This window comes from Nicotiana tabacum, chromosome 3 (assembly GCF_000715075.1).
Source record: "Nicotiana tabacum cultivar K326 chromosome 3, ASM71507v2, whole genome shotgun sequence".
Lineage (NCBI taxonomy): Eukaryota > Viridiplantae > Streptophyta > Magnoliopsida > Solanales > Solanaceae > Nicotiana > Nicotiana tabacum.
Window position 1 is genome coordinate 154201997 of NC_134082.1, and position 27763 is coordinate 154229759.

The following is a 27763-nucleotide window of genomic DNA, read 5'->3' on the forward strand; positions in this document are numbered from 1 at the left end:
CAGGCGACTCGAGGTAGTCCTGCAGGCGTCCGCGGGCCTTGGCGTCTCCTCCTATCTTTTCTTTTTCTGTTTTTACTTATTGAGAGACAGACTTATGTATTTCATTCAGACCTTATTTGTAGTATTCTTAGACAGTCCATGACTTGTGACACCAAATTTTGGGTAGTATTGTACTTCAAATTATGTAGCAGTGTTTGGGTTGAATTATTAAGTTTTCGTCTTCCGCATTTCCGGTTATTTAATTTATTTCGCTGTTTAATCACTTATTATTTTAAATTGTTGAACATGTTTAATAAAAAGGGTAATGATTTTATAATATTCGGCTTGCCTAGCTTCCACGACTAGGCGTTATCACAACTCCCGATGGTGGAAAATTCGGATTGCGACAATCATGTAGCTAGAAAAATGTTTCAAAGGGCGTGAACCACAAATATAAATCTAATTTTCAGCACAAATAGATGATAAAAGCATAAGAAAAACAGAAATTTATACCATAAAAATTAGAAGCCCGGAGATTTTCTTCTCTGATTAGAAAAAAAATTCAATCAAGTTTAGAAAGTTGATCGTCTACTATCCACACACTACTCCCTCTTGCGCTTCAAATTTCCCCTTCACTTCAATATGTAAAAAAAAATAGAGCGATTATACGACATACTCGGTTACTAATTATCGATGAACAATTCATACTCTATATAATTGATTTCTACTCGATATATAATTAGTGTACAAACATTACACATTAATGATACACTAGTTGTAAGGGCTTAGCACTCCGCTCTTTTCGAGTTGACTATTTGACCATTCACTAAATACAAGATATGGATGTAATAAATACAATATTTTCTCTAGCATTAGAAACAAAACCTCAATTAGATTTCTGTCAATGAGGTCTAATCTCAATCAGATTATCTCTATACACCGCCTGTTATAAAGTTGTAACTTCAGCAAAATCAATAACGATGGTAAAGTCTTTAGCATCCCTGTGTTGTGTTCTTGTTTTGGTTTCCCTCGTCCTTGGTAATATACACTTCTCTTTTTCTTGTATTTCGAAATTTTTAGTTGTGCGAAATTTGAGCACCAAAATTTGTTATTACTCGTTCATGAATTTTTGAGAATTTAGTTATTTCCGTGTAACCTATAAGTCACGATTTTGAGCCGTGAAAGTAGTCACTAACTTTTGCATTAGGGTAGGCTGTCTACGTCATACAGGGGCGATTTAGGGGGACAGAAGGGGGTTCACCATATAAGGCAAAATCTGTTTTTTACCTATATATGTTAAGTTTTGAACTCTCTTAACACAACACAAATGTGTAGCTTAGTGGTAAGGGGGTCTAAAACCTTCATAAGGTCATAGATTCAATTCTTGCTAGATACAAATTTTTTATTTTGAACCCCCATCGTGGATATCTTGCCTCCGCCGCTGACACCACACCCTTAAAGTGTGGTCCTTCCTCAGACCCTATGTGTTTAGTTAATGCTCGATAATCCTAGCCAGTCTCCATCAAGAATTAATTTGACTAATTACATTCTTTATTTTTTTTTTTTAATCACATGCAGTTGATGAAAATGTAGTGAAAGTAGGACGAGTTGAAGCCAAAACATGCTTCAAAGTGTTGAATGAGATATTTTGCAAGAATGATGACCCAGAACCAGACTGCTTGGCTGATTGCAAGCATATAATAGGAGGTGGATCTGGAGCTACTTGTGCACCTCAACTTGCTGGACCTAGCATTTGTGCTTGTGCTTTTGAATGTTAAATTATCTTGATTTTACTCTTTTTTTTTAGTCTTCACATATGTCTCTCTAAAACTTTTGGTGGTAAAAAAATATTTTGAAATCCTCTTATAGCAATGTATTTTATTACTTAAGGACAAAAAAAACACAACACCACAAGAATGGAATATTAGGAGAAACAAGGTCTAAGATATATGCTCTTCGTTAGCCTGTTTATTTTTAAGTTCTCATCAAATTAAAGCATGGTCTCTTGAAAGGCAGCAAATCCTAAATTTTCATAGGTATAGTATAATTTATTTTTATTTTTTTTTGGGTAAGAGGTATAGTATAATGTTGAAATTGAGAATAGTTGATCATTATTCTCCTCGAGCCCCTCTTTTTGCTGAGTAGGCAATATCTCTTTTTTCCAGAAACCTAGAGCAAATTGCACAATACACTATGTAATGAATAATTTCTCTAATATTTTAAAGATATAATATTCATTATTATTAGATTATTTAAATTGTACATTTAATTGTACGTTGATTAATTTGAAATCAGGATTTATACATTTTCACATCCTAAGAAAGAAAATAATTTTAACTAGTCGTCGTTCACATCTAAACATAATAGCTTATTAATCAGATGTATACTAATTAAGATTCAGACATTTTAATGATAATCATAGTAATAAAAAATAAACAAAGCCTCTGTAAATTCTCCCTTATATCCTTTTGCTCCAACTTCTTGTTAGAGTAATCTCTTGGGATGATACTTTTTTCATTTAAATTGTAAATGAGATTTTAAACATTTTTTATCAGTTTACCGGCTTGTAAAGTTAATGGTAACTTTGGACCAAAAAAAAAAAAAGAACTAGTGGTAACAATTATTTATTGGTGAAAAAGAATTTAAATAAATACAAACAAATATAATACTCATGGTTAATAAAATTTAGTTTAACTTGCCATTTATACTTAATCAACAAAGACATACTATATTTTCTTTTTACAAATATCTTTTATCATTTCATCTGAATAATCATATATATATATATATATATGCCTTAATTTTCACATGATAAATTTAATATGCTATGGTACATACAACGGAAACTGCTGTTTTCGTTATTTAATAATGAAACATATATAACTTGTACTGTTGGATTTCCTAGCGCACTGGTTTTCAGATTATATACGCACAAATCATAAAGGCACGGGTTCGATCCCCCACTCTGCCTCTAGAACTTTCCACCAATGAACATCTAGGGTTTTGTTCTTACGACACTCGAAGAAAAGCCGCACACCGTCTCCCTTCATCCGCCACTATGAGATCAAACCGCAACCGTCCTCTGGCGGCGATTCCTCCTCCGTCCACGGCTTCAACGGAATCCGACTACGCCTTCACCTTAACCAGAATAGCAGTGGCGCAGATCTGCGATTCAATTGGATTCACGGCGGCGGAAGCTCCCGCTCTCCGAACCCTAACCGACGTCGCGGTCAGGTACTTGAGATCAATCGCTAAGTCCGCCGCCGACTCAGCAAACTCCGCAGGCCGCACGCAGTCACAACTCGTCGATACTGTCGCCGCCATGGACGAGCTGAGCTCCGTCAGTGGATTCGCCGAAGCGTGGAGAGCTACTGGAAGTTTACTCAACTCCGGCGCGGTGAAGAATCTCGTTAGTTTTTCTAAGTATTCGGAGGAAATTCCATTTGCAAAACCATTGCCCAGAAAAGTATTTTCTATAGGGAGAGGAAAAGGTTTGCTGAATGTAGATAGCAACGAGTACATTGGAGGGGAGGGGAAGCATATTCCGAAATGGCTACCCGTAATGCCGGTGATTGAGAAGGAGGAGGAAAGGGGAGGGAAAAGAAAGGAAATTTGGGGATTTTGTGGTAAAAATGAGGAAATGGGGAGAGAAATGAAATTGGAGAAGAAAGATATGGAATGGGAGGGGAAAGGAATTGAATTGCCACTGAAGAGAGGGGGAAAAGTGAGGTTTAAGATTGGGAATGGTGGGGGAGTTGTAGGGGTGTGTAGAAGGGGCGGAATAGGGAAGAGGGTTTTATGTGAGAGTTGGATTTGTGAGGAACAAAATCAAAAGAAGAGTTTGTAATACAGTGGAAAAAATAGGACGATGATGATGGCTGGAGCTTAGCGCAGAGATGAGCTCATTAGCTCATATATGTAAGAAAGAAGAAGCGGCAGAATTTGAAGATCTGCGCAATATGTAGCTGGGTACTATTTGGTTTGAAGTTAGCAGGAATTGAACCCTTGACGTGTTGGTCGATAAAAGGAAGTTTATTAATTTGCTTCGCTGCAGAAGACCATCTTCACTGCACTATGATAATGAGGAGTCTGTCTCTAATTACCTTTTTTTATATGTTAAGGTGCTCATGAGATTCACTATTAACGTAACAAACGGAAACCCAAATACAGATTTTCAGTGGAAAGATGTTAGTTTATTTTTATCTGAATGGAGTGAGTTTACTTGATTTTTTACTTAATCAATGTTAATTAACTAATACTTGTAACTTTTTTCTTATTTTTTAAAAAAATGCACATGTCCGTGAAGGGTCAACTTGGCCTCGTCCGCAGCATAAATTTCCCTCGGCTGAAAGGAACAAACATTAGAGCAAAGCATATACTCCCTCCGTTCTAATTTATATTAATCTGTTTGATTAGGCACGGAGTTTAAGAAAAAAATAAAGACTTTTGAAATTTGTGGTCCTAAACAAGTCAAAAAAGGGCCCAAAATATTTGTGTGGTTATAAAAGATTCTCATTAAGGATAGAATTGTAAGTTTAAGATAAATTGTTACCAAATTTAGAAAGGGTCATTCTTTTAGGAATGGACCAAAAAAAATAGGTTCATATCAACTGGAACAGAGGGAGTAACATATTATCACCCCGTAAGGGTAACGGAATTTGATTATGAAATGAACTGAAACCATCAACATCACCTAGATTATCCCATTTCCATTAAAGACCTTTGTATGGGTCAAAATATGGCTAAGGATGTTCGGCACGAAGAGGTGCTATTAGAGGTAGTTTAGCCGAGGTCGACTAATGACTGATGGATTCATTGTCGAGCAGTCAATCACGGTCAAGGTCAAATGCCAAGAGTAATAGTAACAGTTAGTTTTGTAATAAAATATTTAGGAAAATATTCCATTGAATATTCTTTGTACTTATACTTTTAGGCTTGATTAGGGGCATTTCTTATATAAATAGGAAATGAGATGAGGTGAAAAGGGGGTATTATGGATTCTGATAAGAACTCTCTTGAAAAGTTGACTCTCTAGATAAATACAAACACTACCTTTCTAAAGAGATTCGATTCGTTGTTTATTCTATACTTTTCACATCAGATCCGAGAAAGTCTCCCATATTCCCGTAGTTATTTGTCATACATCATTATTATAAAGAAGAATCATCCACCACATTCAATATTTTGTAAATTATTCTCCTTATTTACATTTAGTGTCATTTATTGTTATTTAATGCTTGTTATCCTCATCCCATTATTGACCTTGAACATTTAATACATATTGCATTAAATTTGTTCCGACACTGTCCTACGCAATCCCCGTAGGCCGATTTTAGATTTGAAGTTACTATTTTTAACTAGGATTAATCCATTATCTTTCTAGTTAATTAGTTTAACCAAAGGTTCATATTTTTTGGTCAAACAACCTTCCTGTCCCTCTTCACATTTTTAAATTTTAACTAACCGAAAAGAAAATTGAACACGAAATTTTGACCAAAGTACAATCTCAGCAAAACAAGGGAACTACAAGCTTAGTGCAAAAATAGTTGTCCGACACAAGTGTCGGGATCTCAAACAAGGCTCATTTTGCTTACTTCCCCAATAAACCAACTTAAAGATGTACTTTCACTACTACTAATCGCCTGCAGAAAGCTGAAATAATCGAAAAATGGCAGACTTCTGAATTCAAGAACTGGTCACAGGATGTCGAATACTTCCTGCACGTCTCTCCTCGTCTTTGTATAGACAAAGAAGGGAACATATTACCAATAAAAGGAAATTTGGCACACAGCTAAGACATACTAAGTGATTCAAGCATCTTGTCAGTATAAAATGGATCACATTTCTAAAAGATAGGCAAGCATCCTTGGAGGTTTTCCAGCAAGAATATGAGGGCATTCATTCTTCTGCAGCTCCTTGTGGACTTTGAAGTTGATACTACTGTCATCCTTGATATGTACTGAACCTCCCAAAAGGCCCACATAGGAGGTAATTACCTGCAAATTGAAAAACTGCAGATCAGAAGACATACCTGATAAGCTACTTCCACCAGGGAAGCATCCTGACCAGCAACAGGTTCACTCTTTCAAGTCTTGAATAAAGAGATCAACTTCAGGCCCTAGTAAAATGCTTCAAAGGTGCTGGTTTTTCATTTCAGTAGACAATTGCTATAGCTATAATTTAGGTCATGTTTTCTGTTCGGCCAAGTAATGAAACCTGCCACTCGTATAGTTAATTAGAGGACTGCTTTTGTTCATTTTTGTAAGTACCAAACTCTTGAGGAAGCGCTTTTATCCCCCTTTTTTGCAACCTATTTTCAATAAATTCATTGTTCTCCTGTAACATAAAGAGTATAATAAATCATCACATCAATATAACTTCTCATTCACCTTAACCTTGAATGCTAACTAACTAGTTCCTCCCAATTTTCAAAAAAGGAACAAAAAGTTAGCAAACACCATATACTTTTATATTTACTCATTCACTAAGTAATGAAACAGATTTGCTAAAGTGAAAGTTCCATTTGGAAGAAAGAAATGGGACATACAGAAATTCCTAAGAAAAGGGGACTAACAATTACAAATTTGATAAAGGCCTTGCAATCTGAAATTCCCTAAAACTACAAAACAAAATGCAATCATACTTGGACACGGTATACAGCATCAAAAGACAATTAAGCTACAAGCAGAAACGATTAAAAGCAGGTATAACTTGGAAACATTGTAGAATCCGAAACTCGAAGATGCCTTGGCTTCATCCGAAGTGTCAAATCTAGTCAATGAGTACTATTGTGAAGATATTATTGCAGCTGCTCCATATTCACAAACAAATAAACCACTTGTTTGGATCGGAAAATTCAGCAGAAAACTTCAGCAAATAATAGCATGTAGGCAGAATGCTAGGACAAAAATGACCTAGAATGAGAAAAGTATCACATCATCTTGGTCTCAAACAAGACCTGTTCCTAACTTATGCCGCAAAAATTGTACTCATACAAAGATTGCAGTTGGATCCCCTGGTGATGGAGGATTCTGCCTCACAACTGCAGCATGAGGCCCTGCTCTCTCCAGGGCATCATCTGTCATTGATAAGATCTCCAATCTCTCAAGACCAAGCTGTCTCTTGATCAAGTCCGAGTTCTTCTCAAGGACTTCAATCTCACCAAAAGGAAGCCTCAAGTCCAATGCTTGAACCCCAACAGCCACAACTTCGTCTTTCTTGAACCTCAAGAAAGGCATACAGAGCTTTTGTATTTGTTTGAAATTGCCTTGTTGCGCAATATCACTCTTCTGCAATTCGGTGAGGATTTCTTTGTCAGGTGCAAAGGAGCTAGTTGACGTATCAAATTTCCTCTGCAGAATCTCCAAACATTCCTTTTTCCATCCACGATACTGCTCATCCACATATATCAGGCCCACAGTAGGTTTGTTTTGGCTATTCAGATTAACAATTCCTTTCTTTGAACCAGAAACCTGCTTCTGAAGCAGCTTCCTCATTGAGACAATTGTGTCTTGCAAATAAACATTGGCCTTCTTAAGGGTAAGATCTGGCAAATCAGCCTCTGGCCACCCAGCTTTTATGACATAACCATCCTTCTTCGAAAGCTCTCTCCAGGAATATTCAGCATAGTGTGGGCAGATCGGAGCAATAAGTCTTGTTTGAACATCCATAAATCGCCACAGCAAATTCCGGTTCATGCCTCCTGAACCACAGGAAAGCCTGTACTCATCTCTGGCAGCCTGAAGATCATAAAAACCAGTTTTCAAAGCTTCACGGAACATGTATTCACTATAGTTCTTCTCTGTAGTCTTGACTGCAATATTTATTTCATTAGCAAACACGCGGTCTGCATATGTGGATGGTGACCCGCTTCTTAAAGATGACTCTGCAGCAAGAACCTCCTGCATCCATGCTATTTCTTTGGTGAGACGTAAGATAGCAGCATTAGCTGTTTCAAAGACGAAGTTAGCATCGTCCATCCCATCACCCGCATCTGCAAGAGCAAAGCGTGTGGCATCAGCAGAAAACTCTTCAATTGCCTGCCGGAGTGTTCGGAAATTTCCAGTAGACTTGGACATCTTCTCAGAGTTCAGCATTATATGCCCATTGCATCTGAAACCACGTGGCCAGTGGTGCTCAGGGAAGATGGCGGTGTGGTTATAGATGCAAAAGGTAAGATGATTCTGCATAAGATCCTTGCCAGAAACTCTGAGATCAAATGGATACCAGTACTCAAACTCCTTCCTCATCTCCTTGAGAAGAGAAGAAGATAGGGAAGAATTTTCGGGAAAAGGCCCATCACAGAACAAGAATTCCCAGATCTCATCTGTCAGCTGCTCCGGTTTCACTGAAGAATGGTCAGTACCATACATGTCCCCTTTCTGCAAGAAATGTGCCACGGTGTAATATGCCATATAAATAGTGGAATCAGACAAGGACTCAACTAAAAATTCCTCATCCCAAGGAATACGAGTCCCAAGCCCAAAACTGCGAGAGCAAGCCCACTGATTAAGCCAGCTGAGAGTGTGCTCAAAGCCATGACGTGTCTCATCAGAATAGAGATTCATACTGGCCAAACACTCCTCTGCAGCCTTCCTCCATTCTGATTCTCCATAAGTGAGATACCACTGATCAGTCAAAGCCACAACACACTCATCCCCAGATCTCGACATGACCTTTTTCTCAGGTTCACTATATACTACAGCTTGATTCATCTCCAAAAGGTTGCTCCTGATCAGACCTTTCGCTTCTTGGACTTTCATACCAGCAAATTCTCCAACAATCATGGTTCCCTCATAAAAGCCGCCCTTGTAAATTATTTTCTTTGCCTCATCAAGCTTATCTCTCTCATTCTGGCTCTTGATTTTTTTCTCAATGCAAATTCTCTCAGCTGATCTATCTCCAAAATCTGGATGGTTGATAATCGGAACTATCTCAAATGGCAAGACCCACTCATCCTTCACGCCAAATTTGGCCCTGAAAGCTGGCTTCGACTTCAAATCATGGAGGGCCATATAATCATCTGGGGAATCACTGGGAACACTAGTTACAATTCCAGTACCCTTTTCAGTAAGAACAGATAACATGGGCAGAGTGTATATTATCTCATTAAATGCCAAGGGAGACCTCAGGGGCAACCCTATAAGATCTTGACCAGACAATTCAACCAAACAAGAAGGCTTCTCAGGGATAAGAGACAACTTTTGATAGGCTAGATTAAGAGCTGCCTTATAAGTTAAGACAAAAACCTCAGTATCATTAATCTCAAATGCCCCGTATTTTCCTTCTGGCAAGACCCAAGCATTTGTTTGCCCATACATGGTCTCTGGTCTCAGTGTAGCTGCTGCAAGATACACCTTCTTCCCCTCCAAACCACTCATCTTTGGTGGAAAAGGTGGGAGAACTTCCATCTTGATAAGAGTATATTCCTGAGGAATAACTCCTTCACCAGAAGCACGGTCATGGTCAGCACATGGCTGACCATCTAGGGGTGAATAGATGGTGTACCTCAGATCTTTAACAATCCTTCCCAAGGCTTTCAGCTTCCGCATTTGCCACCGTACAAATGAATCAAAGTATGGATTCACGTCGGTTGTAATAAAAGTGCGACGCCAATCACAACCCAATCCGAACTCCTTCAGATCCTCTACAGCCAGTGGTGGAAAGTAAGTTAGCCAGTAATATGGGTCTGTAAACCTGGCAATTTCCTCGTCGGACAGACCATAACTCCTCATTATCTCCCATTGGTACTTATCACCACCAGTCTTCGCAACAGCCTTGGACTTCTTTCCTTTAAATTTTCCACCCGGTAGAGCCTGATTACCTTCAGGCTCAACCTTCACTTCTGTTTCAACACTCTCCTCTTCCTTCACAACAGGAAACACAGGTGGGTTCCCAAACCTCGATATCTCCCTTGAAAGCTTATCAGCAGATGCCTTTATGGGCATCCCAGTGCAGTGAAAGGCAAAAGGCAAAAGAACAGAAGCACCCCTCAATCTGTGATATGCAGCTGCAAATTCCAGCTTTGATATTGAAAAAGCATGGCCCAAATGAAGAAATCCATTCATATAAGGAAAAGGGAAATTCCCATAGAACTTTTCACCCGCTTTCGGAGGCAATTCTTTAGGTTCAGCTCTGAAAACATCACCTTCTGTCCACCACTTGTGAACCTGTTTCTCTATCTCCAACAATTGGTTCCTTCGGGCAAAACTTCTGCCTCCTTCTTCTGCCATCACTTCTCTATCAGAAAACCCACAGTATCTGAAAGAATCAGAAGAACATAATTAGAAAACACTATCAGCAGAGCAACTAAGCTGCAGCTTAAAAATCATTCAACCAACTAACTAAGCGAAATACTTATTTAAAAAAAAACTGAAATAAACAATAAAAATAGAAGTAACTTATCAATGCACCCACCCAAGATTGAGGCTTTATGATTTGTTTTCAGCATAAGAATGATGGGTACAAAATACTTGTATTTAAAAAGACTAAAATAAACAATGAAAACAAAAGTAACTTATCAATGAACCCACCAAAGACTGAGACTTTATGATCGGTTTTCAACATAAGAATGATGGGTATTTGAAAAAAATGAAAGAAAAGTAATAGATCGATCTGCTTCAATAAAATTAGCTCTGTTACTAACAAATACTTAAAACTCAAGAATTGAGAGAAAAATACAGAAACAGAGACAAACAAGGAAAAGGGGTTTACCTTGATCTGCTTAAATTGAATGGGAATACAACATATGATGACAATTGCTTAGGCTGAAGTGAATATCGTCTCAGTATACGAGACGCCACAGTGAACAAATATCAAGGGCGGCTATAGGGTAAAGAAGCTTTTGCCTTTGCCTCAAAATATCTAAGGCCTCAAAAATATAAAGTACTGCTATATTATAATTTATATTTATAATTATTAATAAAATATTTTAAATTTTAATATTTTTTAAAAGTAACATTGAATAAATTAATAGGATAAAACTTTTCTATTACTAAATTAAATAGTTGTTATGAAATAATAAAAGAAGAAGAGTATTGCACAAAGAAGTAGAGAGAGAATTCTTATTGATTTAGAGTCAATTACAATGGAATACAACCCCTCTTTTTAGAAAATGTGACTTAGTTACCAAGTAACAAACCCTAAAATCTCTCTAAAATATAGACATTTACCATAAATAAAATATAATTTATAACACTCCCCCTTGAATGTCTATTCAACATATAATGTGCCTCGTTAAAACCTTGACTAAAATAAAACCCAGTGGGAAAAAATTCTAAAGAAGGAAAAAGAGTACACATGTTTAGAAATACGCCTTTTGGTTGCCTCGTTAAAAACCTTGCAAGGAAACTCAGTGGGATAAAACTTTATAAGAAAAAAAGAGTACAACGCGTATTAACTCCCCCTGATGAGAGCATCAATTCACATCCTTAAGCCTTCACATTCTAATCATGTGCATCATCTTCAAAAGATCGTTGGTAGAGATTCGATAAATAAATCGGTCATAGTAACTTGAATGAATATGTTGTACCTTGAAATCATCATTCTATTGCAGATGAATTATCATTTTATGAACCTCAAGTTCATATTATCTTATTCGATGATCCAGATGTAGAAATGATAATTTATTCCACGTAACTTTTTCTCAACTTTTATCATGTCTCCCCCTCATGTTAGAAAAACTAACTTGCTTCCTTAACTTTGGAAGCTTATCTTTGTGTGTTATGGTGTTAATCAAAATAGACACCGCACATCAATAATAATAAGATGGAATTATTTGGTTCCTGACCCTGAACCACTTGTGATGGGAGAATGTAATATACTTTCATATATAATATATATCAAATTGATATAGATAATTTTGTTCTCATAAGCAATAGTTTAGCTATTAAGTGGAGGCACTCAATAAATCATTTTGCTAAACCAACTGCGATGTAAACCAACTTATCAAGATGAATTATCTTGAATAAAAAAATCTGGAATATACTCTAAATTAAATTATTGAGCAATTTACCTCGCAAACATCAGGTTGCGGGTTAACAATAATCGCACATGTAAATATCTCATAGATGCATCGTATGTGGTATACATGGCAGATGAATGAGCCCATATCCACCTTTGATATTTTCAGCATTCATAGGATTCAATCACATTTTTAGTTGGTATATTAATTAATGAGAACAAGCAACATAAGAGAGTTCGTAAAGAACTTTCTTGTTCTTTAATATTTACCTATGTGAATTCTCTTTTATTTTTACACATCATACTTAAATTAATATGGTTAAACCAATTATGTCAACCGGATAAATTATCAATATTGATAAAATTCAGGTTTACACTATGACATGTGCAATTATCAACAAACTCCAAGTTTATTATGATGAGGATTTTTATATCAATAAACTTCTACTTTATTGTGGCATCTTTATATTTGTGTAGTACAAACTGGAGAATAAAGCGGGTAGCTTTTCACATACATATTGCCCGCTATAAGTTGAAGTAATAGAAGATATTATTTATAGTCTCAATATAATCAACTGATTTCGCGTATACTTTGAAAACTGAATAAGTTTCTTTGATACTTACTACAACACAATACCTTATTGGTAATCAATTGTGTTTTTCTAAAATAGTATAATTGGCTCTTGTAGAGTTCTCAACTAATTTTGTAGTACCACATATTAATCAACATCCATACGGTGAATATCTCTTTTAAAGAGAAAGTTATACCATTATGGTTATGGTCAAAATTAAATGCAAGATTTGTTTCTTGCATTACCGCTGTCTTTTAATAATCACATCGCCAAAATATTTTGGCATACAATAGGTATGTGACCAATGATCATTCATGCCATAATAATGACATTATTTTCGTATTCCCTATCAAACCTCCTTCTAGAGGAGAGTGTGGTATATACCACTAGCATGCTCATATTCTTCCAAAAATGAATATGTATTTATAATCCACATGTTATCACATTCACATCATGAATAGACCATAATCATTTATATGTGCTTTATAAAATCTCATGTCAAATCGATGACAAACATTACTTTCACGGAGTGAAAGATTATTTTGAGAATCCTTATTATTTTCATTACCACATGCTTTACAAAATCTCATGTCAAATCAATGACAAACATTACTTTCACGGAGTGAAGGATTATTTTGAGAATCCTTATTATTCTCATTACCACAATGATGACGATTATAATTTCGTCTATTACCACGTCCACATCCATTGATACTGATGAGTTTACAATATCTTAGCTTTATGTTTTGATGATCTCATAAACTTACTGTCAAAGAACCAGATAAGGAACCTGACACACTTGGTACACATCGCAAATCAACGGACTCCAGCTAATGTGAACTACTACAACTTCAGAAGATAGAGAACCAACACAAGGACTTGATACCCTTGTGTTTCCCGTAGCAGTACAAAGTCAATTGTGTACAACTAGAAAGTGATTGCCTGCACTGTATACAGAAATAGTGTAGCACAGGTTAGTAGTCCTGTACATTTTTCATACATATCTTAAAAAGGTGCGAAAATCAAGTGCCATGTCATCCACCTTTTGAGACCCTGCTGTCACATCTTTTCATTTCAAATCCCTTCATCTCCCTCTGAAACGTTGCAACTCCCCACACACTTTTCAAAATCGGTTTCTCTCTCTCTCTCCCTCATAATTATCTTCTCTCATTAAAACCCTCTCTTCTTCTTGAACGATCACACTTCTCTCATCAAACCTTTTCCAAAAAATTCTCAATTGTATCTCTGCAATGGCTGAAAATCACTCGATAATCCCTTCTTCCGTTGAGAACACCCTAGAGAAAACCCTTGATTCTTCCATCCCTGATGAACCCTCTTTCATCACTCTAGTCTCAACCACTGAAAACACCCCCAAACCAGATTCCCATACACTCTCTAGTTCTCATACAACTCCTTCAGACCTCTCTCTCGTTCCAAATGATGAGAACTCAGAAACCCCAAAATTTGATAATCCTTTATTTCTTTCGACTGAGATTCTCACCGACCAAAGCAAGGGTGGAGAACAGGGTAGAGTTCCGCAGATTGTAGAGGTCTTAGAGGTTAGTGTTGATAAATCTCCAACAGTTCTTGCTCCTGAGTTTGTGGTAACCATGGAGTCTCTAGAGAAAGAGGTCGTTGCAAACATATTGGTCGTATTTGTAGATGGAATAATGCATGAGGTAATCTCTGGTGTGACCGAGTCTCAGAGGAACAAGACACATGGGTTTGTGGAAGAACGAGCTGTGGTGCTCTTTGAAAACTCTGCACCAGCAGAAACTACTGGGACTTCTCGTAAAGGATCTGACCCCTCTCCAGAGGAAACAGGTCAAGGATCCCCTTCCCATGTCAGTTCTATTCCTGCTCCTTCTCCACACTTTGTTGTTGAACCCTTGGATATTCTGGTTCCTGAGATGAGGTCTAGTGATGAGGAAGATCAAGATAACATTGCTCTGGATGCTTTTATTGTCAAGAGAAGGGCAGTTATCACTTCTGAGTCCTTTACTAAGCAACCTACTACTAGGTTGCAAGCAAAAGAGGCTTATGAGTCTGCCCTACAAAAGAGCAAAAGGAGCAGTAAGAAGAAAAAGAAGAGGTTGGTAAAAAATAGAGAAGTGGTATGTGACAAGGACATTCCTGTGGTGGAAGTCAATGAGGAAACAACAGAGGAACCCAACTCCTTGGTTAAAAGATCTTAGAAGAAGAAGCAATCTGCTTCAGTGGAGGATATTATTACCCCTAGTTCAAAGTTGAAAGATGTTGTGAAATGTGGAAAGTTGAAACATGTTGTGAGTGAACAATCTTTTTCTGATAAGGATGTGTTGGACAAGTCTAGTGGAAGAGAAAAATCGAGTGTGAAGTCTGGAAAAAGAAAGTTAGAACCTGTGAAGGAACCTAATTCTACAAAGAGAGTGAAAAGTGAGACTTGGTCTACTACAGATCGATTGAGGCACCAAAGGGTCTTGTGGGGTCGCACTTTTGATCCAGCAATTTCTGATATGGCTGGCATGAGACAAGTAATTGAGATGGTTGAGTTTCAACAGTGGGGGAATTTATTCCAAATGGATGGGGCATTTATTCAAAATGGATGCACCCAAGGTCTATGAGGATAAGGTCCAAAGCTTCTATGCCGACCTCTTTCCTGTTGACACTAGCCATATTTGTGCTTTAGTAAATGGGGTGGATATTGTGTTTGATGTTGCTCTACTTGGGAAAATTCTTAAAGTCCCTACTGATGGTAAGTCTTCTGTGAAGGATGTGTGTGGGTCAAACTTCAGAAATGTTATTGTAAAGGATGGTGCAAACCAGAAGGGGGAACGGTTTCACAAGAAAGCCTTGCTTCCAGTTTATCAGTTATTGTTCGAGCTGGTGAACAAGATTCTTCTACCCTGTGCTGAGAGGAGGTCCATTACTTCAAAGTCTGACTTGTATCTGATGGAGGCACTGGATGGATTTGTAGTTGTAAACCTACCTGCCATCATGATTGAACATATGCAGAAGGTGGTGACTTTCAAGGATGGAAACCATGGTCTTTCATATGGGTTTCTTCTTACGCAAATTTTTAAGTTCTTCAAAGTGCCATTGGGAAAATGCAAAGTAGGGACCAAGAAGCAGACCTTCTCTCAAACAACTTTGGAAGAATGTGAGTGTATCGAAAAGAATGAAGGGGTAGGCAGTACTTCGACAATTTCTCAGCTCATCAATGCGCAAAACAGTTCAATTGAGGAGATTCGAAAGTTGAAGGCGAGGAACGCTATCCTCGAAGGTCAGCAGGCCCAAGGGGCCTTATGATCGAATGAGTGTGAGCACGTGATTTTTACCCTATATTAATTACTCCAACAAATTCAAAACAAAATAATTTCTTTCAGTGTTTGCAATTTTGTTGGATTTCGTGGCCTTTTCTGTTAATTATTTGCATTTGTCTGTGCACGTTTATTTTATTTAATTCATAAAAAATACAAAAAAAATATGTTGCATCTGCATTTAGGATTTAATTTTATATTTATAGATTAATTAGCAAATTAGTTTGTTTTATAAAAAATGAAAATCACAAAAAATAATTCATTTTGCATTTTTACTTTTTAATTTTGAATTGTATAATTTCTCTTTAAATTTAGGATTTAATTAGTTATTGTAAATGCCATGATGAGTGATTAATCTAATTGGGTAGGTTAATTTAGTTTAAAAATTATTATTAATTAATTTAGGTTTTATTTTAATTTTAATTTTGATAAGAAGAGAATTTTGAAATTGAAAAAAGGAAAAAGAAAGAAATGAAAGAAGGTCCAAATCTCGGCTAAAACCCATTTAATTGTCCCCAGCCCAAACAAAAATTACCCAATACCCGGCCCAAACCACCTTAACCCGGTCTGACCCCCCCCCCCCCCCAAAACCAAACGACGTTGTTTCATGGGCAATAGATCAGGACCGTCGAGGTTTCTTGATCGGACGGTCCTGAAGCTCGGGGCATGTGATATTTAAGTGTCCAAACGTGCCCTCCCCCCCCCCATCTCTTTCACCCCTCTTATCATCCTCGTCGGAACCGCCGGCCGGAAATCGTCTCTGCCGGCGGCGGTGCTCCGATCGACCCCAAACTCCCCTTCATCTCCTCATTCTAAATCTTCACTTCTTTTCCCTCGAATCTGTCCCAAATTCTTCGAATCTCAAATCAAAGATCTGAACCCTAAAATTCCAAAACCTAAATCAGTGTGCCTTTTTGAGGATTTGAAGTCGAAATTGGTTTTATTCATGTGTTTTCATTTGAGAACACATGATTAAAACCATTTCGGTCAAAATCGAAAGTTCAAGGATTGAATTCAAGTTTAGGCCCGTCCAGTTCTTTAGGTACTTCTCAGTCTCTTTTCATTTTTCTTGCATGTTTCTTATTCTTTCTTTTAAGAACATTTTCATCTTTTTTTTCTGTTTTCTCTTTTCTTTTCTTATGTGTTCATCTTTTGTTTGTTTTGGTTGCATAATTAGCCTAATGACGAGCTTAGCTTAATGGCTTTGTTAATCAGTTTATGTCCCTTTTTCTTTTGTTTTGGTCTATTTTTTAAAAAAGCTTGCTGGTTTTTCTTGTTGGAAATTCTGTTTAGCCCATTAAATTTTGATTGTTGATTGGGGCTCGAATTATGTTTTGAAGACAGAGAGCCCAAGAGGGGATTCAACATGGGTTATATAGACCCACACCAAATTGAGTTGGGTCAATTTGACCCATATTCTATCTTGCTTCAGGGTAATAACGGGGGTATTGAAGGGTAAATTAGGAAGTCTAGGTAGAGAATCTCTGAATAACTGATTGAGGAAGCTTCCTGGAAACTGGGGTGGGGATTAATGTGAAAATCTATTTTTTAACTTAGGGATATCTAAGCAAGAATGAAAATATCAAAAGGGTAGAAGTGCAAATCTGAATTCTTTTAGGCTGCCCTGTTTCTTGCCTATAAAGGCATCATTTCTTGCCTTTCAAAGAAAAAAAAAGAGCTGAAAAGAAGAAAAGCTCAGAAAAATCACAGACAGTTAAAAAAAAATTTGAAAAAAAAACACACTGTTCCATTGAACTTCCTGCTTTGAAACGCTGAGGCTTTCAATTCCTGAGGCAATTTTGCTTTATTTTGGGGTTGAAATGGATTAAGTTCGAGTCAAAAAGTTTAGGTTTGATTTATGCTGGGTTGTTGTTCAACAGAAATTGGCTTTGGGACTTTTGCACCTCATTTTGGGTTTGAAAGCTGAGTTTGGGTTTGTTCGTGTGGAGTACTGTATAGTTTGGGTTTCAGCTTGAATTCCCTGAGTTTAATTGGCTGACTCTATCACTGTTCCATTGCTTCTCTGCTGTTGCTAGCTACTGATTTCTTCTCTTCTGTTGTTTCTCTTTATTCCCAGGTATGTATCGACTCTTGATTAACATATGAGGTACAAATGTGAAGCCATGTAACCAAATTGAAGTGAGATGGCAAAAGCTAGCTTCCTACTGTCGAGTAATTGTTCAGATGTGTTGTATTTTGTCCATGTGTTTAGTTTTATTTTGTATATTTCGTTCATGTGTTAGTCTGGTATTTCGTTACAAGGCTTGAATATGTGGTTTTCCTTTTGAATGATGTTTGGACTTCTCGTTTGGCTTGATTTAGCTGAAGTTCGTTAAACTTTGGAGATGTTTTTCTTTAGTAGTGTTGAAACATCCCTCAAATTAGTTCTTTTATTTGTTCTTCCTCAGCAAATCTGGTTTGTATTCTGTTGCCCATCCAATAGTTTTTTTTTTGAATAAGCTCAGTACTTTAGTTGTTACCTAGCCCTACTTGATTCATGAATAAATTCACACGGGCTTTCAAGTAGATATAGGGTCTAATTTTTAAACTTGATAATTCTCAGGTTAGTTTAGTTCTTTGCCTCTTGTTGTTTCATTTTGTGGAAATGCTTAAAAGCATATGATTCTGAGTATTGGCGTTGGGCTATGGCGTTTGGATCTCTTATATTTATGGGCTTAGTCTGGAGCCTAGATCTCTCCATCAGTGCTGTGTCACTGACACATCTAGCACGTTGCGGCTCACCTGGGCCTGGACTCATAGCCCAATTCTGAGTGGGTGCGTGCAGTTCAGCCCTTGGACCGAGTTGAGCCCAGTTTTCAGTTGACCGCTTTTGCCAATCTCGTTAGCAATAGGCTCGGTCCAAAGACTTGAAAGACAATGAAAAAGGATATCCACACAGGCAATAGCTCAAAGTTATGTGATTTCAGGATAATTCCTTTGTAATTGAAGCATGACATCCTAAATAATAATAATAGTTTGAGGCCTCATAGTTTCAAATAAAGAATTTATACGTGAGGCGTACCATATTAGAATTGGATATAGTTCATGGCCTTCAAAGTTTAATTTTGCATTCCCTTTAAAAGTGGAATCAAGATGTGTCGTGCCAAATAAAATCTCAAAGTGCACGGTCCTCACTTCATTAACTTGAACCTTTCGTAACCAGGCATGCCATCCAGTCGAATTTTTTATGGCCTTCAATAAGTCAAATATTCGTAGAGAAACCTTTAGGGCCGTTTAAAATACTATCGTAATTGTGGACACGTTCGCGTGACATGGTTACGATTTCTTAAAAGTAAATTGGAGTATACGTTCGCGTAACTTCGGCTAATTTTTCTTAATAATAAACAAAGCATTATTAATTATGGACACGTTCGCGTGACATGATTTTTGATGCGCCAAAGGAAAAGAGTATACGTACGCTTAACTCAATTCTTTAACTACGAATAATTAAATGATTTAAAAGCGGTAAAGGGTAAATGCACATAGGATCTAAAGTCAGTAATTAAACAATTTTAATAAGCCAAGTATGATCAAAGTGACCGTGCTAGAACCACGGAACTCGGGAATGCCTAACACCTTCTCCCGGGTTAACAGAATTCCTTACTCGGATTTTTGGTTCGCAGACTGTAATACAGAGTCAATCTTTTCCTCGACTCGGAATTTGAACCGGTGACTTGGGACACCATAAATCTCCCAAGTGGCGACTCTGATTTTTTAATAAATAAACAATCTCGTTTCGATTGTCCTTTAATTGGAAAAACTCCCTTATATATATACCCCTTACGGGGTATAGTGAAAAAGGAGGTGTGACAGCTCTGGCGACTCCGCCGGGATCGAACCCAGAATCTCTGGTTCAGGGTTCAAGAATTCAAGCTTGTTAACATGATTTTTACTTGGCTTTATTTATTGTTAATATTACTGTATTCTGTGAATCTTTTGTGCTAAATGCTACCTGTTTACCGCTTTAATATTATCTGAATTGTATTTAACTGTCTTCTTACGCCACCCATCTAAGTCTTCTGGAAATGGTGAATACGTTCGCGTAGCCCGCTTTTTCTGTAGAAATTATACCAAATAGAACGAGGTTGGGCAAGCGACAATGCCACGTAGACTTTAGTGCTTCTGGTACGTTGCCCCCTCCTCGGCCCCAGTTGTCCGCTCGGGTACCCCAAGTCTAGACCAAAACCCCAGGATTTAAACCTAGAAAAATACAGCCTCATGCCAGATCCCTAGTAGGAACGTTTGTTTGCATCATGTGCATTTGACTTAGGGGACTCAACACAGGGGTTGGGTCCGTCTAGGACAGGTATGCCCGAAATAATAGACCATCCTGATGCATTCTACGTGCTATGTGAACATTTATTTTGGCTTGCATGCTGACCGGCCAAGGGAAAAAAGCGAAAAAAGGGGAAAACCAAGAGTGATAAAGGGAAGGAAATAAAACCCGGTTCTAAACATCTCGGTATTTGAAAAGCATCCTGAAACTCTACCCAAAAATTTTCAAAAAAAAAAGTTATTTCAAAAGAGCCAAACACTGTGTCCTTTCAAATGTGTCAAAATTGACCGAACTACGCAGGTCTGATTCTCACCGGATGTGGGATACGTAGGCAACCTACATAAGTTTCGGCCTTATTTTTGAAAAAAAAAAGAAAAGGAAAACAATAAAGGAGAGTCGGTGGTCGAATGAACGCAATCTTGATTTTTGGTCAAAATAAGCCGATCCAGCGGCGGCAATGTCTTAAACCATTCTTGTCAAGATGGCCTCAGAGTATTTCTCAGTTGTCGAAAGGCTATTTTCATAAAAGAATGGACAAGTTTGTGAGGGGTCATAAAATAATTCCTCCTGGCCTCAAAATTCGCGCAAAATTGGGAAGGGGCCGCATTTGCAAAAATAGCCATTTGGCTAAAGTTGGCATATAGGGGAAGAAATTGTGGTTCTTGTCTTCTTTTCTTTTCTTTTTCATTTTTCTTCTTCAAAAAACTGTTTACAAAAGGGTCAACTCGATCAGCCCTAACCTTAATCTTCTACAGGAACAAATGAATACCATCTAGGAACCGCCAGAAGTGATCAGGGAACAGGCTCGGCTACACTTGCGTATGTGGTGGAATGGTCTAGACGAAGATGGTCAGAAATGGGTGAAGAAGCACTTGGGTGCTCTTATAGACATCTTTGAGATCAAACCACGGGAAGATTTGATCAACGCTTTGGTAACTTTCTGGGATCCTGTCCACAATGTCTTTCGTTTCTCGAATTTCGAGATCACCCTTACTTTGGAGGAGATAGCCGGGTACATTGAATTCGGACGGGATTTGAGGAAGCAACAACTTATATTTCCAAGGGCTCCATTGGTGCACAAGTTCTTTAACCTGCTGAATATTAGTAAACAGATGAATAAGGAACGTGTGAGCAACGGATGTTGTGCTTTCCATTTCTTATATTTCAGGTTCGGGCATTCTGCTGGTTTTGAAACGCATGAAAAGGGTCTGAGCAACAAACAAAACAAGGGCCTTTGGCAAATTCATCGTCGGTTCGCATTTATTGTGGCATTCTTGGGGATCATGGTTTTTCCAAATGAGAAAGGAACGGTGGATATTTGTATGGCTAGAATTGCACAAATCCTCACTACCAAGGAAGATCATACACTTGCCCCGTTGGTGCCAGCAGATATCTATCGCACATTGACTTTATGCAAAGCAGGGGCTCAATTTTTTGAGGGTTGCAGCATCATTCTGCAAATGTGGTTGATCAAGCATCTTCGCCATCATCCCAGATTCATGAGTTACGGTTCGAGCCCAAATAATTTCATCATTAGTTATGAGGAGAGGGTACAAGATTACAACACACCGGAAGGATTTGAAGCATGGGTTTCTCATTTGAAAGTTCTTGACGCAGGTCAGGTCGAGTGGACTATAAAATGGCTCCCGAGGATAGAAGCCATCTATATGACTGCTACCAAAGGATACCTGAGGATAATGGGCGTAAGGAGTATTCAGCCATATGCACCGCAGAGGGTCTTGAGGCAATTGGGAAGGTATCAGATTGTGCCTGAAGATGAAGATCTAAGCACCCAAGTCATAGAGTTACATCCAGAAACTGTATTGTCTGAGGCTATAGTTCAGCAGGATTGGAGTAGCTGTCAGTATCTAAAAAATGGCACCCAGGTACCAGACGTCGCCAAGGGGGAAGTAGATCCAAATTATGCTACTTGATTTAAGAAAATATCTTATGTAAATAACGAGCCAGAGCCCGAGAGGCCCGCCAAAAGGCCTCATGTTCAAGCCTTTGATGATAAAATTCAAGAGAGGTTATCTTGGGGGGAGAAGGAAAAAGAATATAAGGCCATCATCCATGGTCTACGAGAAGAATTGAGAAATGTCACCTTCAACAATGATTTGCAGGCACAAGAGGCCGAAGGTGAAAGGAGAAGATTGGTGCGAGAAAATGAAGCCCTCAGAGCTCAGGTTCGACAGTTGAAAATTGAAGCCGAGAACCCAGGTCGAAGTAGGAAAGATGAGAGGCTCATTTACAACCTCACTCAAAAGGTACGTGACTATGAAGATGACCTGCAGAAAGCTGAGTCTAAACTAGCAAAAGCACGGGCAAGGTTGGCTAAAAGCGCCAAAGGGCGTGCAGCTTTCGTTCAACGGATGAAAGAAAGATATGAAAGAAGGGTCACAGGTTGGGAAAAGGCAATTGGCAACCTCGAGGGTGAAATGGCTAAACAAGCCAAAAATTTTAAGGCTAAAAGAGAACATTGTTACACCTTAATGGCACGGCTAGAAAGGGACTTACAACAACTCCAAGAGCAAAACCAGGTAGCCGAACGAACTTTAGAAGCCAGAACTGAACAAATTGGGCGTTTGTTGCAAGAGAAGGGCGTCATAAGAGAGCGAGTCAAAAGGGTCGCCAACTATATCGCAATGAAGTGCAGTAGCTGTAAGGATATGACGAGATCTATGTTCTTCGCTACTGTGATGATTTTTGTTCGCCGGGTAATGGAAGATCTCTACCACCTTCAGGGGGATTTAGCGAGTCGGCCAGCAGCAAGGCCGAATGACACCCCGCGGGTCCCGGGGACAATTGAGGCATTGATGTATTCGTGATTTCTTGAGTCTGTATTTTCTTTCCGTTAAAGTCTGTCAGTTGTTTTGGAGTCTGTATTTTTGTTATCAGAGTATGTGGGTTGTTTGTTTTTTGAGTCTGTATCTTGAGTCTGTTAGTTTCTTTCGAGTCTGTTAGTTTCAGTCTTTGTAATAGCGTTTTTTTTGAAAATACCAAAAAGTTTTACTTCACACTTATCCCCAAGAACTACGCTTGGTCTGATTCATGTGGGGTCATGATACGTAGGCAGTCTTCATAGGATTCGACCATAACCAAATAAAAGAGAGAAAGAAAGAGCGGAAAAACAAGAAAGAAAAGAGAAAAAATAAAAATCAAGAGAGAATAAAAACAAAGAGAGAACTAAAGGAAGGAAAAGAAAAAGAAAGAAAAGGGGGAGGTCTGCAATCGAAAGTAAGAAAAGGCCGGAATGACGCATGCAACCGATCAAATACATAATAGAGACAGTTAACTGTTTAGGTGCATTCATGCCCAATGTGCGGTTACCAATCTATTAAAGCCTGATCGCTAACAAGGTTGTTGTTTGATGTATTAAGTCCAGGCAGGTGGTTTGACCGGCATTCTGGCAACTCACTCATACAATACCCGATCAAAAGACAGGCTGAATATGGCCAACCAGGAACCGGAAACAAGTATTGTCAATCATCGAAAGAGGTGGAAGAAATGGACGTTAATGCGATAAGGGAAGAAATGTATAAGTTGAAGCAGCAGATGACTGAAATGTACCAAGCCTGGGCGAAGGGGCATCCACCACCAGTTTATCCCGCCAACCCTGCTTATATCCCACCATCAGCCCAACCTCCGGAGCCTCCCACTATGAACTCATCTCCAGCCTTTCCCCTCTACCAATAATGCCATGGCGCCACTTCCCATACTTCTCAAGCTCCACCACCCAAACAAGTCTCATACCCTCCTCTGCTAATTACACCTGTTTTTGTGGCACCTCCACCTGCTACATTACACCGATCTTCTAGTGAACCCCTGTTCCAAACTCACGACAACCAGTACTATCCCCCTGAACCCACCTTCAAAGTTCCAAAACCATATCCTTACACCCCTCATCTTGATATCCCGACAGAGACCGAGAAACCGCCCAAAAATCCCGAGCATGAAGAGATGATTAGAAAGGTCAAAAGCTTAGAACAATCGTTCAGAGATATGAGGGGGTTGGGAGGTCAAATAAGTGTGGCTTATAAGGATTTATGTCTGTTCCCAGATGTTCAATTGCCGGCGGGGTTCAAAATGCCCAAGTTTGACCTGTACGATGGGCATGGTGACCTGGTAGCACACTTAAGAGGATTCTGTAGCAAGATAAGAGGAGCAGGTGGAAGAGATGAATGGATGATGGCATATTTCAGCCAAAGTTTGAGTGGATCGGCTTTAGAATGGTATACCAGAAAAGATCACAATAGGTGGTACACATGGGACGATTTGGCCCAAGCCTTCGCTTGCCATTTTCAGTACAACCTCGAAATTATCCCAAATCGTCTGTCGTTGACAAAGCTTGAGAAGAAGCCCGGTGAGAGCTTCAGGGAATAATGATTCTATTGGAGAGAGAAAGCAGCGAGGGTTGACCCTCCGATGAAAGAAAGTGAGATGGTTGATTATTTCCTACAGGCTTTGGAACCCACGTATTTCGGTCACTTGGTGTCAGCAGTAGGTAAGTCCTTTAATGAAGTTGTGAAAATGGGAGGCATGGTCGAAGAGGGACTCAATTCCAACAAAATTATGAGTTATTCAGCAATAAAGGCAACCACTCAAGCCATTCAAAATGGTACTGGGGAGTGCTCGGGAAGAAGGAGGAGGAGGATGTTGCGACAATTGAGTCGGGAGCTTGGGTCGGATCCAGGAACCTTCCCCGTTACTACAACCAGCCGACCCTATCCCCAAACTTACCCCTACACTCCATATAACCCACCACAAAATTATTACCCACCGCCAGATCCCCATTTTTCTGTCCATCACGCACAAACTTATACCCAGCCGCCCGCTCACTCGTAATGGCGTGCGCCAGCTCCACAAAACCCATACCAAGCTCCACAAAATAACTATCCACCCCCAAAGGCCTACAGAAATCCTCCTGGAATGGGTTTTCGACCCAACCAAGCCTTTAAGAATGAGAGGTTGCAGAAGCAAAAGACTTTCACTCCATTGGGAGAATTATATGCTAGTCTGTTCCACAGACTGAGACAGTTGGGTATGTTGAATCCGATCGAGGCTAAATTACCGAATCCCCCTCCCAGAAATCTTGACCGCTCGATGAGTTGTGAGTATTGTTCAGGGGCCCCGGGACATGACACAGAGAAATGCTGGAAATTGAAAACAGCCATTAAAGAACTCATTGACACCAATCGGATTGAGGTCCAAGCTCCGGAGGCGCCCAATATCAATCAGAATCCCTTACCAGCCCATCATGAAACAAATGTGATTGAGATAGTGCATAAGGGAGGGGAGCCTAAGAAGCCTTCGCAAACCGTCATAATGATTCGGGCTAGTAAAGCCAGACCATTTGAAAAGTCAACAAGTGAGAAGTTTGTGATCAAGTTGAACAGGGCAAATAATGAACCATCTGTGGAGGTCAAGAAGGGGTCCTCCAGTGATGTCGCAGGAAAACATGAAAGAGCAAAAGTGGTTGTTCCAGGAGTGACGAACAAGCCTGTGGTAATTATGAAGGGCGCCCCCACAGATCCTGCCGTTATCAAACCGGTAACTCAATTACCGATAGTCAACAGCAAGGCAGTCCCATGGAATTATGGACGAGTGACCGTGACTTACAAAGGGAAAAAGGTTAAAGAAGAAGTGTGTGAGACTCATGGTTTGACTCGATCGGGGAGATGCTTTGCCCTCGAAGAGCTGAGAAAAGCTAAGACCTTAAAAGATAATCCAGTGTTGGTGAAGAAAGCAGTGACAGAGGAAGAAGCAGAATAATTTCTGAGAAAGATGAAAGTGCAAGACTATTCCATTATGGAACAGTTAAGGAAGACACCAGCTCAGATCTCGCTCTTGTCATTATTGATCCATTCAGATGAGCACCATCGTGCTTTGATGAAGATCTTGAACGAAGCCCACGTTCCTGACGAAATCTCAGTAAACCACTTGGAAAAGATAGCTAACAAGATATTTGAGGTAAACAGAGTCACTTTTTCTAATGATGAGTTGCCCGTGGAGGGTACCGAACACAATAGAGCCCTTTATCTGACGGTGAAATGCGAAGATTCCATGATTACTCGGGTACCGAGCACAATAGAAAGAATTCACAAGAACAGTATTTGCGTTCGGGGATTCGACGGTGGAGGGAAGGATTCAGTCGGGGACATAGTGCTTGAGCTTACAATAGGGCCAGTTGAATTTACTATGGAATTCCAAGTGCTCGATGTGGCTATTTCGTACAATCTGTTGTTGGGACGACACTGGATCCATGCGGCCAAAGCAGTCCCGTCTACTCTACATCAAATGGTCAAGTTTGAATGGGATCGACAGGAAATTGTTGTACACGGCAAAGATAATTTGTGTATGCCCAACGGTGCAATTGTTCCGTTCATAGAGGTTGACGATGACAAGGGACCATGGGTTTATCAGTTTTTTGACACACTATCGGTAGAGAAAATTCCAGAAGGAAAGTGCGTTCCAACTCCAAAGATGGATGCGGCATCAGTTATGGTAGCTATTGAAATGTTGAAAAATGGTTTCGTACCGGGCAAGGGTTTGGGTGCATCTCTGCAAGGTATTGTGCAACCAGTTTCTCTTCCAAACAATCTGGATACTTTTGGTCTAGGGTTCAAGCCTACCGTTGCAGACATGAGAAGAGCTAGAAAAATGAAACAGAAAGCATGGGCATTGCCAAAGCCAATCTCACGTCTGTCTAGATCATTCGTCAGGCCGGGTATCAGAAAGCAATTGTTGTTAAAGGTTCCTGGACCACTGATTGGTGTCGATGGAGACTTGGAGAAGGGGTTCAAAAGGTTATTCGCCGAGGTTAACATGGTTCAGGCTGGGGAAGGGTCCAACAGGGCAGATGTTCAATTCGTGGGACCACATTCAAAAGTCATCAACTGGGAAGCTACTCCTCTTCCTATCCGGGGGGAGTCTTGGTAGTGGATTTTGATTTTCTTTTGTTGTCTGGATTATTCCAGGGTCTGTAAATCAGATATTATGTTTTGTCTAGTTGGATGTGTTAAAACCCTGTTATCTTTAAATTCAATGAAATGCAATTGTTCCTTTTTCCTTCATTTCTTCTAATTTTATTTTTGTTTTCTTCTTTTGTACAGTTCTTTTTATGCCGATATCAATGACATGACATGCATGAGGAATCTTCGGCCCAGTTTTAAAAGCCAATCTAACTCTGAAATAATAATACAAGAAATTGAGTGTGATGGCGAGTTGGAATTTGATGATGATGAGGCCTATGAAGAAATTAGTAAGGAACTAAGTCATTTCGAGGAAAAGCCCAAACCTAATTTGAACGATACAGAAGCAGTTAATCTAGGGGACCAAGATAATGTCCGTGAAACTAAAATAAGTGTACATCTAGAACCTCAACTCAGGGAGGAGATAATTAAAGCACTGTTCGAATACAAAGATTTTTTGCATGGTCCTATGACAACATGCCGGGTCTGAGCACTGGTTTAGTGGTTCACAAGTTGCCCACTAACCGGGATTCCCTCCTGTCAAACAGAAGCTGAGAAAGTTCAAAACGGATATGAGTGTAAAGATCAAGGAAGAGGTCACCAAGCAGTTCGATGCCAAAATCATTCGGGTCACCCGGTATCCCACCTGGTTAGCCAATGTTGTGCCTGTACCGAAGAAGGATGGCAAGACCAGGGTATGTGTTG

At 39.2% G+C, this 27763-nt stretch overlaps 2 protein-coding genes across 3 annotated transcripts; one reads left to right on the forward strand and one right to left on the reverse strand.

The window, feature by feature from the left end:
• The first annotated feature begins 2697 nt into the window (after positions 1 to 2697).
• Positions 2698 to 4211, forward strand: LOC107802102 (transcription initiation factor TFIID subunit 8-like). The gene has a single exon (XM_016625545.2). The coding sequence runs from the start codon at positions 3038 to 3040 to the stop codon at positions 3824 to 3826; it is 789 nt and encodes a 262-aa protein (XP_016481031.1). The 5' UTR covers positions 2698 to 3037; the 3' UTR covers positions 3827 to 4211.
• A 2269-nt stretch (positions 4212 to 6480) lies between these two features.
• LOC107802103 (leucine--tRNA ligase, cytoplasmic) lies at positions 6481 to 10838 on the reverse strand. Of its 2 annotated transcripts, none has more exons than XM_016625546.2 (2): positions 10693 to 10838; positions 6481 to 10239 (listed from the first exon to the last, which is right to left on the reverse strand). In XM_016625546.2, exon 2 carries the CDS (start codon positions 10209 to 10211, stop codon positions 6969 to 6971), a length of 3243 nt encoding a protein of 1080 aa, XP_016481032.2. In that variant the 5' UTR covers positions 10212 to 10239; positions 10693 to 10838; the 3' UTR covers positions 6481 to 6968. The 2 variants fall into 2 exon arrangements, with proteins under 2 accessions (XP_016481032.2, XP_075106200.1); XM_075250099.1 differs by lacking the exon at positions 10693 to 10838 and adding an exon at positions 10396 to 10516.
• Positions 10839 to 27763: the final 16925 nt, after the last annotated feature.